This window comes from Lampetra fluviatilis, unplaced genomic scaffold, assembly GCF_964198595.1.
Source record: "Lampetra fluviatilis unplaced genomic scaffold, kcLamFluv1.1 SCAFFOLD_564, whole genome shotgun sequence".
Classification (NCBI taxonomy): domain Eukaryota; kingdom Metazoa; phylum Chordata; class Hyperoartia; order Petromyzontiformes; family Petromyzontidae; genus Lampetra; species Lampetra fluviatilis.
Window position 1 is genome coordinate 42,501 of NW_027621733.1, and position 12,500 is coordinate 55,000.

Consider the following 12,500-nt stretch of genomic DNA (forward strand, 5'->3'; position numbering starts at 1 on the left):
TAGAGAGACAGGTAGAGAGACAGAGGCGCACGTGCGAGATGGGGAACGCGGCGTCGTAGCAAACGTTCTCGCAGCCCGGCTGGAGCGTGTTGCACCTTGAGACAGAGAGACAGAGACACAGGTAGAGAGAGAGACACAGGTAGAGAGACAGGTAGAGAGACAGAGGCGCACGTGCGAGATGGGGAACGCGGCGTCGTAGCAAACGTTCTCGCAGCCCGGCTGGAGCGTGTTGCACCTTGAGACAGAGAGACAGAGACACAGGTAGAGAGAGAGACACAGGTAGAGAGACAGGTAGAGAGACAGAGGCGCACGTGCGAGATGGGGAACGCGGCGTCGTAGCAAACGTTCTCGCAGCCCGGCTGGAGCGTGTTGCACCTTGAGACAGAGAGACAGAGACTCAGGTAGAGAGACAGAGAGAGAGAGAGACACACAGAGAGACACACAGGTAGAGAGAGAGAGACAGGTAGAGAGACAGAGGCGCACGTGCGAGATGGGGAACGCGGCGTCGTAGCAAACGTTCTCGCAGCCCGGCTGGAGCGTGTTGCACCTTGAGACAGAGAGACAGAGACACAGGTAGAGAGAGAGACACAGGTAGAGAGACAGGTAGAGAGACAGAGGCGCACGTGCGAGATGGGGAACGCGGCGTCGTAGCAAACGTTCTCGCAGCCCGGCTGGAGCGTGTTGCACCTTGAGACAGAGAGACAGAGACACAGGTAGAGAGAGAGACACAGGTAGAGAGACAGGTAGAGAGACAGAGGCGCACGTGCGAGATGGGGAACGCGGCGTCGTAGCAAACGTTCTCGCAGCCCGGCTGGAGCGTGTTGCACCTTGAGACAGAGAGACAGAGACACAGGTAGAGAGAGAGACACAGGTAGAGAGACAGGTAGAGAGACAGAGGCGCACGTGCGAGATGGGGAACGCGGCGTCGTAGCAAACGTTCTCGCAGCCCGGCTGGAGCGTGTTGCACCTTGAGACAGAGAGACAGAGACACAGGTAGAGAGAGAGACACAGGTAGAGAGACAGGTAGAGAGACAGAGGCGCACGTGCGAGATGGGGAACGCGGCGTCGTAGCAAACGTTCTCGCAGCCCGGCTGGAGCGTGTTGCACCTTGAGACAGAGAGACAGAGACACAGGTAGAGAGAGAGACACAGGTAGAGAGACAGGTAGAGAGACAGAGGCGCACGTGCGAGATGGGGAACGCGGCGTCGTAGCAAACGTTCTCGCAGCCCGGCTGGAGCGTGTTGCACCTTGAGACAGAGAGACAGAGACACAGGTAGAGAGAGAGACACAGGTAGAGAGACAGGTAGAGAGACAGAGGCGCACGTGCGAGATGGGGAACGCGGCGTCGTAGCAAACGTTCTCGCAGCCCGGCTGGAGCGTGTTGCACCTTGAGACAGAGACACACCACAGAGAGACACAGGGAGAGAGACAGAGAGAGAGAGAGACACACAGAGAGACACACAGGTAGAGAGAGAGACACAGGTAGAGAGACAGAGGCGCACGTGCGAGATGGGGAACGCGGCGTCGTAGCAAACGTTCTCGCAGCCCGGCTGGAGCGTGTTGCACCTTGAGACAGAGACACACCACAGAGAGACACAGGGAGAGAGACAGAGAGAGAGAGAGACACACAGAGAGACACACAGGTAGAGAGAGAGACACAGGTAGAGAGACAGAGGCGCACGTGCGAGATGGGGAACGCGGCGTCGTAGCAAACGTTCTCGCAGCCCGGCTGGAGCGTGTTGCACCTTGAGACAGAGACACACCACAGAGAGACACAGGGAGAGAGACAGAGAGAGAGAGAGACACACAGAGAGACACACAGGTAGAGAGAGAGACACAGGTAGAGAGACAGAGGCGCACGTGCGAGATGGGGAACGCGGCGTCGTAGCAAACGTTCTCGCAGCCCGGCTGGAGCGTGTTGCACCTTGAGACAGAGACACACCACAGAGAGACACAGGGAGAGAGACAGAGAGAGAGAGAGACACACAGAGAGACACACAGGTAGAGAGAGAGACACAGGTAGAGAGACAGAGGCGCACGTGCGAGATGGGGAACGCGGCGTCGTAGCAAACGTTCTCGCAGCCCGGCTGGAGCGTGTTGCACCTTGAGACAGAGACACACCACAGAGAGACACAGGGAGAGAGACAGAGAGAGAGAGACACACAGAGAGACACACAGGTAGAGAGAGAGAGACAGGTAGAGAGACAGAGGCGCACGTGCGAGATGGGGAACGCGGCGTCGTAGCAAACGTTCTCGCAGCCCGGCTGGAGCGTGTTGCACCTTGAGACAGAGACACACCACAGAGAGACACAGGGAGAGAGACAGAGAGAGAGAGAGACACACAGAGAGACACACAGGTAGAGAGAGAGACACAGGTAGAGAGACAGGTAGAGAGACAGAGGCGCACGTGCGAGATGGGGAACGCGGCGTCGTAGCAAACGTTCTCGCAGCCCGGCTGGAGCGTGTTGCACCTTGAGACAGAGACACACCACAGAGAGACACAGGGAGAGAGACAGAGAGAGAGAGAGACACACAGAGAGACACACAGGTAGAGAGAGAGACACAGGTAGAGAGACAGGTAGAGAGACAGAGGCGCACGTGCGAGATGGGGAACGCGGCGTCGTAGCAAACGTTCTCGCAGCCCGGCTGGAGCGTGTTGCACCTTGAGACAGAGACACACCACAGAGAGACACAGGGAGAGAGACAGAGAGAGAGAGAGACACACAGAGAGACACACAGGTAGAGAGAGAGACACAGGTAGAGAGACAGGTAGAGAGACAGAGGCGCACGTGCGAGATGGGGAACGCGGCGTCGTAGCAAACGTTCTCGCAGCCCGGCTGGAGCGTGTTGCACCTTGAGACAGAGAGACAGAGACACAGGTAGAGAGAGAGACACAGGTAGAGAGACAGGTAGAGAGACAGAGGCGCACGTGCGAGATGGGGAACGCGGCGTCGTAGCAAACGTTCTCGCAGCCCGGCTGGAGCGTGTTGCACCTTGAGACAGAGACACACCACAGAGAGACACAGGGAGAGAGACAGAGAGAGAGAGAGACACACAGAGAGACACACAGGTAGAGAGAGAGACACAGGTAGAGAGACAGAGGCGCACGTGCGAGATGGGGAACGCGGCGTCGTAGCAAACGTTCTCGCAGCCCGGCTGGAGCGTGTTGCACCTTGAGACAGAGACACACCACAGAGAGACACAGGGAGAGAGACAGAGAGAGAGAGAGACACACAGAGAGACACACAGGTAGAGAGAGAGACACAGGTAGAGAGACAGAGGCGCACGTGCGAGATGGGGAACGCGGCGTCGTAGCAAACGTTCTCGCAGCCCGGCTGGAGCGTGTTGCACCTTGAGACAGAGACACACCACAGAGAGACACAGGGAGAGAGACAGAGAGAGAGAGAGACACACAGAGAGACACACAGGTAGAGAGAGAGACACAGGTAGAGAGACAGAGGCGCACGTGCGAGATGGGGAACGCGGCGTCGTAGCAAACGTTCTCGCAGCCCGGCTGGAGCGTGTTGCACCTTGAGACAGAGACACACCACAGAGAGACACAGGGAGAGAGACAGAGAGAGAGAGAGACACACAGAGAGACACACAGGTAGAGAGAGAGACACAGGTAGAGAGACAGAGGCGCACGTGCGAGATGGGGAACGCGGCGTCGTAGCAAACGTTCTCGCAGCCCGGCTGGAGCGTGTTGCACCTTGAGACAGAGACACACCACAGAGAGACACAGGGAGAGAGACAGAGAGAGAGAGACACACAGAGAGACACACAGGTAGAGAGAGAGAGACAGGTAGAGAGACAGAGGCGCACGTGCGAGATGGGGAACGCGGCGTCGTAGCAAACGTTCTCGCAGCCCGGCTGGAGCGTGTTGCACCTTGAGACAGAGACACACCACAGAGAGACACAGGGAGAGAGACAGAGAGAGAGAGAGACACACAGAGAGACACACAGGTAGAGAGAGAGACACAGGTAGAGAGACAGGTAGAGAGACAGAGGCGCACGTGCGAGATGGGGAACGCGGCGTCGTAGCAAACGTTCTCGCAGCCCGGCTGGAGCGTGTTGCACCTTGAGACAGAGACACACCACAGAGAGACACAGGGAGAGAGACAGAGAGAGAGAGAGACACACAGAGAGACACACAGGTAGAGAGAGAGACACAGGTAGAGAGACAGGTAGAGAGACAGAGGCGCACGTGCGAGATGGGGAACGCGGCGTCGTAGCAAACGTTCTCGCAGCCCGGCTGGAGCGTGTTGCACCTTGAGACAGAGACACACCACAGAGAGACACAGGGAGAGAGACAGAGAGAGAGAGAGACACACAGAGAGACACACAGGTAGAGAGAGAGACACAGGTAGAGAGACAGGTAGAGAGACAGAGGCGCACGTGCGAGATGGGGAACGCGGCGTCGTAGCAAACGTTCTCGCAGCCCGGCTGGAGCGTGTTGCACCTTGAGACAGAGACACACCACAGAGAGACACAGGGAGAGAGACAGAGAGAGAGAGAGACACACAGAGAGACACACAGGTAGAGAGAGAGACACAGGTAGAGAGACAGAGGCGCACGTGCGAGATGGGGAACGCGGCGTCGTAGCAAACATTCTCGCAGCCCGGCTGGAGCGTGTTGCACCTTGAGACAGAGACACACCACAGAGAGACACAGGGAGAGAGACAGAGAGAGAGAGAGACACACAGAGAGACACACAGGTAGAGAGAGAGACACAGGTAGAGAGACAGGTAGAGAGACAGAGGCGCACGTGCGAGATGGGGAACGCGGCGTCGTAGCAAACGTTCTCGCAGCCCGGCTGGAGCGTGTTGCACCTTGAGACAGAGACACACCACAGAGAGACACAGGGAGAGAGACAGAGAGAGAGAGAGACACACAGAGAGACACACAGGTAGAGAGAGAGACACAGGTAGAGAGACAGGTAGAGAGACAGAGGCGCACGTGCGAGATGGGGAACGCGGCGTCGTAGCAAACGTTCTCGCAGCCCGGCTGGAGCGTGTTGCACCTTGAGACAGAGACACACCACAGAGAGACACAGGGAGAGAGACAGAGAGAGAGAGAGACACACAGAGAGACACACAGGTAGAGAGAGAGACACAGGTAGAGAGACAGGTAGAGAGACAGAGGCGCACGTGCGAGATGGGGAACGCGGCGTCGTAGCAAACGTTCTCGCAGCCCGGCTGGAGCGTGTTGCACCTTGAGACAGAGACACACCACAGAGAGACACAGGGAGAGAGACAGAGAGAGAGAGAGACACACAGAGAGACACACAGGTAGAGAGAGAGACACAGGTAGAGAGACAGGTAGAGAGACAGAGGCGCACGTGCGAGATGGGGAACGCGGCGTCGTAGCAAACGTTCTCGCAGCCCGGCTGGAGCGTGTTGCACCTTGAGACAGAGACACACCACAGAGAGACACAGGGAGAGAGACAGAGAGAGAGAGAGACACACAGAGAGACACACAGGTAGAGAGAGAGACACAGGTAGAGAGACAGGTAGAGAGACAGAGGCGCACGTGCGAGATGGGGAACGCGGCGTCGTAGCAAACGTTCTCGCAGCCCGGCTGGAGCGTGTTGCACCTTGAGACAGAGACACACCACAGAGAGACACAGGGAGAGAGACAGAGAGAGAGAGAGACACACAGAGAGACACACAGGTAGAGAGAGAGACACAGGTAGAGAGACAGGTAGAGAGACAGAGGCGCACGTGCGAGATGGGGAACGCGGCGTCGTAGCAAACGTTCTCGCAGCCCGGCTGGAGCGTGTTGCACCTTGAGACAGAGACACACCACAGAGAGACACAAGGAGAGAGACAGAGAGAGAGAGAGACACACAGAGAGACACACAGGTAGAGAGAGAGACACAGGTAGAGAGACAGGTAGAGAGACAGAGGCGCACGTGCGAGATGGGGAACGCGGCGTCGTAGCAAACGTTCTCGCAGCCCGGCTGGAGCGTGTTGCACCTTGAGACAGAGACACACCACAGAGAGACACAGGGAGAGAGACAGAGAGAGAGAGAGACACACAGAGAGACACACAGGTAGAGAGAGAGACACAGGTAGAGAGACAGGTAGAGAGACAGAGGCGCACGTGCGAGATGGGGAACGCGGCGTCGTAGCAAACGTTCTCGCAGCCCGGCTGGAGCGTGTTGCACCTTGAGACAGAGACACACCACAGAGAGACACAGGGAGAGAGACAGAGAGAGAGAGAGACACACAGAGAGACACACAGGTAGAGAGAGACACAGGTAGAGAGACAGGTAGAGAGACAGAGTCGCACGTGCGAGATGGGGAACGCGGCGTCGTAGCAAACGTTCTCGCAGCCCGGCTGGAGCGTGTTGCACCTTCACAGAGACACACCACAGAGAGCCACAGGGAGAGAGAGACAGAGAGAGACACACAGGTAGAGAGAGACACAGGTAGAGAGACAGGTAGAGAGACAGAGGCGCACGTGCGAGATGGGGAACGCGGCGTCGTAGCAAACGTTCTCGCAGCCCGGCTGGAGCGTGTTGCACCTTGAGACAGAGACACACCACAGAGAGACACAGGGAGAGAGACAGAGAGAGAGAGAGACACACAGAGAGACACACAGGTAGAGAGAGAGACACAGGTAGAGAGACAGGTAGAGAGACAGAGGCGCACGTGCGAGATGGGGAACGCGGCGTCGTAGCAAACGTTCTCGCAGCCCGGCTGGAGCGTGTTGCACCTTGAGACAGAGACACACCACAGAGAGACACAGGGAGAGAGACAGAGAGAGAGAGAGACACACAGAGAGACACACAGGTAGAGAGAGACACAGGTAGAGAGACAGGTAGAGAGACAGAGTCGCACGTGCGAGATGGGGAACGCGGCGTCGTAGCAAACGTTCTCGCAGCCCGGCTGGAGCGTGTTGCACCTTCACAGAGACACACCACAGAGAGACACAGGGAGAGAGAGACACAGAGAGACACACAGGTAGAGAGAGAGACACAGGTAGAGAGACAGGTAGAGAGACAGAGGCGCACGTGCGAGATGGGGAACGCGGCGTCGTAGCAAACGTTCTCGCAGCCCGGCTGGAGCGTGTTGCACCTTGAGACAGAGACACACCACAGAGAGACACAGGGAGAGAGACAGAGAGAGAGAGAGACACACAGAGAGACACACAGGTAGAGAGAGACACAGGTAGAGAGACAGGTAGAGAGACAGAGTCGCACGTGCGAGATGGGGAACGCGGCGTCGTAGCAAACGTTCTCGCAGCCCGGCTGGAGCGTGTTGCACCTTCACAGAGACACACCACAGAGAGACACAGGGAGAGAGAGACAGAGAGAGACACACAGGTAGAGAGAGAGACACAGGTAGAGAGACAGGTAGAGACACACAGAGGCGCACGTGCGAGATGGGGAACGCGGCGTCGTAGCAAACGTTCTCGCAGCCCGGCTGCAGCGTGTTGCACCTTCACAGAGACACACCACAGAGACACACAGGGAGAGAGAGACACAGAGAGACACACAGGTAGAGAGAGAGACACAGGTAGAGAGACAGGTAGAGAGACAGAGGCGCACGTGCGAGATGGGGAACGCGGCGTCGTAGCAAACGTTCTCGCAGCCCGGCTGGAGCGTGTTGCACCTTCACAGAGACACACCACAGAGAGACACAGGGAGAGAGAGACAGAGAGAGACACACAGGTAGAGAGAGAGACACAGGTAGAGAGACAGGTAGAGAGACAGAGTCGCACGTGCGAGATGGGGAACGCGGCGTCGTAGCAAACGTTCTCGCAGCCCGGCTGGAGCGTGTTGCACCTTGAGACAGAGACACACCACAGAGAGACACAGGGAGAGAGACAGAGAGAGAGAGAGACACACAGAGAGACACACAGGTAGAGAGAGACACAGGTAGAGAGACAGGTAGAGAGACAGAGGCGCACGTGCGAGATGGGGAACGCGGCGTCGTAGCAAACGTTCTCGCAGCCCGGCTGGAGCGTGTTGCACCTTGAGACAGAGACACACCACAGAGAGACACAGGGAGAGAGACAGAGAGAGAGACACACAGAGAGACACACAGGTAGAGAGAGACACAGGTAGAGAGACAGGTAGAGAGACAGAGGCGCACGTGCGAGATGGAGAACGCGGCGTCGTAGCAAACGTTCTCGCAGCCCGGCTGGAGCGTGTTGCACCTTCACAGAGACACACCACAGAGAGACACAGGGAGAGAGAGACAGAGAGAGACACACAGGTAGAGAGAGAGAGACAGGTAGAGAGACAGGTAGAGAGACAGAGGCGCACGTGCGAGATGGGGAACGCGGCGTCGTAGCAAACGTTCTCGCAGCCCGGCTGGAGCGTGTTGCACCTTCACAGAGACACACCACAGAGAGACACAGGGAGAGAGACAGAGAGAGAGAGAGACACACAGAGAGACACACAGGTAGAGAGAGACACAGGTAGAGAGACAGGTAGAGAGACAGAGGCGCACGTGCGAGATGGGGAACGCGGCGTCGTAGCAAACGTTCTCGCAGCCCGGCTGGAGCGTGTTGCACCTTGAGACAGAGACACACCACAGAGAGACACAGGGAGAGAGACAGGTAGAGAGACACACAGGGAGCCACGCAGGTAGAGAGAGAGACACAGGTAGAGAGACAGAGGCGCACGTGCGAGATGGGGAACGCGGCGTCGTAGCAAACGTTCTCGCAGCCCGGCTGGAGCGTGTTGCACCTTGAGACAGAGACACACCACAGAGAGACACAGGGAGAGAGACAGGTAGAGAGACACACAGGGAGCCACGCAGGTAGAGAGAGAGACACAGGTAGAGAGACAGAGGCGCACGTGCGAGATGGGGAACGCGGCGTCGTAGCAAACGTTCTCGCAGCCCGGCTGGAGCGTGTTGCACCTTGAGACAGAGACACACCACAGAGAGACACAGGGAGAGAGACAGGTAGAGAGACACACAGGGAGCCACGCAGGTAGAGAGAGAGACACAGGTAGAGAGACAGAGGCGCACGTGCGAGATGGGGAACGCGGCGTCGTAGCAAACGTTCTCGCAGCCCGGCTGGAGCGTGTTGCACCTTGAGACAGAGACACACCACAGAGAGACACAAGGAGAGAGACAGGTAGAGAGACACACAGGGAGCCACGCAGGTAGAGAGAGAGACACAGGTAGAGAGACAGAGGCGCACGTGCGAGATGGGGAACGCGGCGTCGTAGCAAACGTTCTCGCAGCCCGGCTGCAGCGTGTTGCACCTTCACAGAGACACACCACAGAGAGACACAGGGAGAGAGAGACACAGAGAGACACACAGGTAGAGAGAGAGACACAGGTAGAGAGACAGAGGCGCACGTGCGAGATGGGGAACGCGGCGTCGTAGCAAACGTTCTCGCAGCCCGGCTGCAGCGTGTTGCACCTTCACAGAGACACACCACAGAGAGACACAGGGAGAGAGAGACAGAGAGAGACACACAGGTAGAGAGAGAGACACAGGTAGAGAGAGAGACACAGGTAGAGAGACAGGTAGAGAGACACAGGTAGAGAGACAGAGGCGCACGTGCGAGATGGGGAACGCGGCGTCGTAGCAAACGTTCTCGCAGCCCGGCTGCAGCGTGTTGCACCTTCACAGAGACACACCACAGAGAGACACAGGGAGAGAGACAGGTAGAGAGACACACAGGGAGCCACGCAGGTAGAGAGAGAGACACAGGTAGAGAGACAGAGGCGCACGTGCGAGATGGGGAACGCGGCGTCGTAGCAAACGTTCTCGCAGCCCGGCTGGAGCGTGTTGCACCTTGAGACAGAGACACACCACAGAGAGACACAGGGAGAGAGACAGAGAGAGAGAGAGACACACAGAGAGACACACAGGTAGAGAGAGACACAGGTAGAGAGACAGAGGCGCACGTGCGAGATGGGGAACGCGGCGTCGTAGCAAACGTTCTCGCAGCCCGGCTGCAGCGTGTTGCACCTTCACAGAGACACACCACAGAGACACACAGGGAGAGAGAGACACAGAGAGACACACAGGTAGAGAGAGAGACACAGGTAGAGAGACAGGTAGAGAGACAGAGGCGCACGTGCGAGATGGGGAACGCGGCGTCGTAGCAAACGTTCTCGCAGCCCGGCTGGAGCGTGTTGCACCTTGAGACACCACACAGGTAGAGAGAGACACACACAGGTAGAGAGACAGATAGACAGGTAGAGAGAGACAGGTAGAGACAGAGAGAGACACAGAGAGAGACTGAGTGAGTGAGTGACTGACTGAGTGAGTGACTGACTCACTGACTTAGTGACTTAGTGACTGAGTGAGTGACTGAGTGAGTGAGTGAGTGACTGAGTGAGTGACTGAGTGAGTGAGTGACTCACTGAGTGACTGAGTGACTGACTAAGCCACTGACTGAGTGACTGAGTGAGTGTATGAGTGAATGACCGAGTGACTGACTGACTAAGCCACTGACTGAGTGACTGAGTGAGTGTATGAGTGAGTGTATGAGTGAATGTCCGAGTGACTGAGTGAGTGAGTGACTCACTGAGTGACGCACTCACTGACTGAGTGACTAATAGACCCCACCTGTAGTCCACCTGTTCGTCGCTCCACACGTTCTCTGACTAAGCCACTGAGTGAGTGAGTGAGTGTATGACTGAGCGAGCGAGCGACTGAGTGACTGAGTGACTAACTGACCGACTCACTGACTGACTCACTGAGTGACTCACTGAGTGACTAATCGACCTCACCTGTAGTCCACCTGTTCATCGCTCCACACGTTCTCTGACTAAGCCACTGACTGACTGACTGAGTGAGTGACTGAGTGACTCACTGACTGACTGACTCACTGAGTGACTGACTGAGTGACTCACTGACTCACTGAGTGAATAATCCACCCCACCTGTAGTCCACCTGTTCGTCGCTCCACACGTTCTCTGACTAAGCCACTGAGTGAGTGAGTGAGTGTATGACTGAGCGAGCGAGCGACTGAGTGACTGAGTGACTAACTGACCGACTCACTGACTGACTCACTGAGTGACTCACTGAGTGACTAATCGACCTCACCTGTAGTCCACCTGTTCATCGCTCCACACGTTCTCTGACTAAGCCACTGACTGACTGACTGAGTGAGTGTATGAGTGAATGTCCGAGTGACTGAGTGAGTGAGTGACTCACTGAGTGACGCACTCACTGACTGAGTGACTAATCCACCCCACCTGTAGTCCACCTGTTCGTCGCTCCACACGTTCTCTGCGGCTGCTCCAAGGACGAGCACTCGGAACACGAAAAGCAGCGAGAGCCAAACTCGTCCCACGGCGGTCGAGTGTTCGTGGACTTGCTCCAGAGCCTTGCCCACTGAGCCCCAGTCACCCATAGCACCTAGCACACACACACAGTGTAGTAGTGTATAGTGTAGTGTAGTAGTGTATAGTGTAGTAGTGTATAGTGTAGTGTATAGTGTAGTGTATAGTGTAGTAGTGTATAGTGTAGTGTATAGTGTAGTGTATAGTGTAGTAGTGTATAGTGTAGTGTAGTGTATAGTGTAGTGTAAAGTGTAGTGTAGTAGTGTATAGTGTAGTAGTGTATAGTGTAGTGTATAGTGTAGTGTAGTAGTGTATAGTGTAGTGTAGTAGTGTATAGTGTAGTGTAGTAGTGTATAGTGTAGTGTAGTGTATAGTGTAGTAGTGTATAGTGTAGTGTATAGTGTAGTGTAGTAGTGTATAGTGTAGTGTAGTAGTGTATAGTGTAGTATAGTAGTGTATAGTGTAGTGTAGTAGTGTATAGTGTAGTGTAGTAGTGTAGTGTAGTGTATAGTGTAGTGTAGTAGTATATAGTGTAGTGTAGTAGTGCATAGTGTAGTATAGTAGTGTATAGTGTAGTGTAGTAGTGTATAGTGTAGTGTAGTAGTGTATAGTGTAGTGTAGTAGTGTATAGTGTAGTAGTGTATAGTGTAGTGTATAGTGTAGTAGTGTATAGTGTAGTGTAGTAGTGTATAGTGTAGTGTAGTAGTGTATAGTGTAGTGTAGTAGTGCATAGTGTAGTGTAGTAGTGTATAGTGTAGTGTAGTAGTGTATAGTGTAGTGTAGTAGTGTATAGTGTAGTGTATAGTGTAGTGTAGTAGTGTATAGTGTAGTAGTGCATAGTGTAGTGTAGTAGTGTATAGTGTAGTGTAGTAGTGTATAGTGTAGTGTAGTAGTGTAGTGTAGTGTATAGTGTAGTGTAGTAGTGTATAGTGTAGTGTAGTAGTGTATAGTGTAGTAGTGTATAGTGTAGTGTAGTAGTGTATAGTGTAGTGTAGTAGTGTATAGTGTAGTGTAGTAGTGTAGTGTAGTAGTGTATAGTGTAGTAGTGTATAGTGTAGTGTAGTAGTGTAGTGTAGTAGTGTAGTGTATAGTGTAGTAGTGTATAGTGTAGTGTAGTAGTGTAGTGTAGTAGTGTATAGTATAGTACCACCATCACCATCACCACCATCACCACCATCACCATCATCACCACCTCCACCACCTCCACCACCTCCACCACCACCATCACCACCACCACCT

The 12,500-nt window shown here is 55.2% G+C and overlaps 1 protein-coding gene across 1 annotated transcript in view; it reads right to left on the reverse strand.

Annotated features, from left to right (window-relative positions):
• LOC144955629 (uncharacterized) overlaps window positions 1–12,500 on the reverse strand; it is a 27,837-nt gene that overhangs the window by 14,610 nt on the left and 727 nt on the right. The window contains exon 2 of the mRNA XM_078885800.1: window positions 11,175–11,337. Within this exon, the coding sequence (XP_078741926.1) occupies window positions 11,175–11,332 (158 nt within the window). The 5' untranslated portion in view covers window positions 11,333–11,337. The remainder of the gene's footprint in view (window positions 1–11,174; window positions 11,338–12,500) is intronic.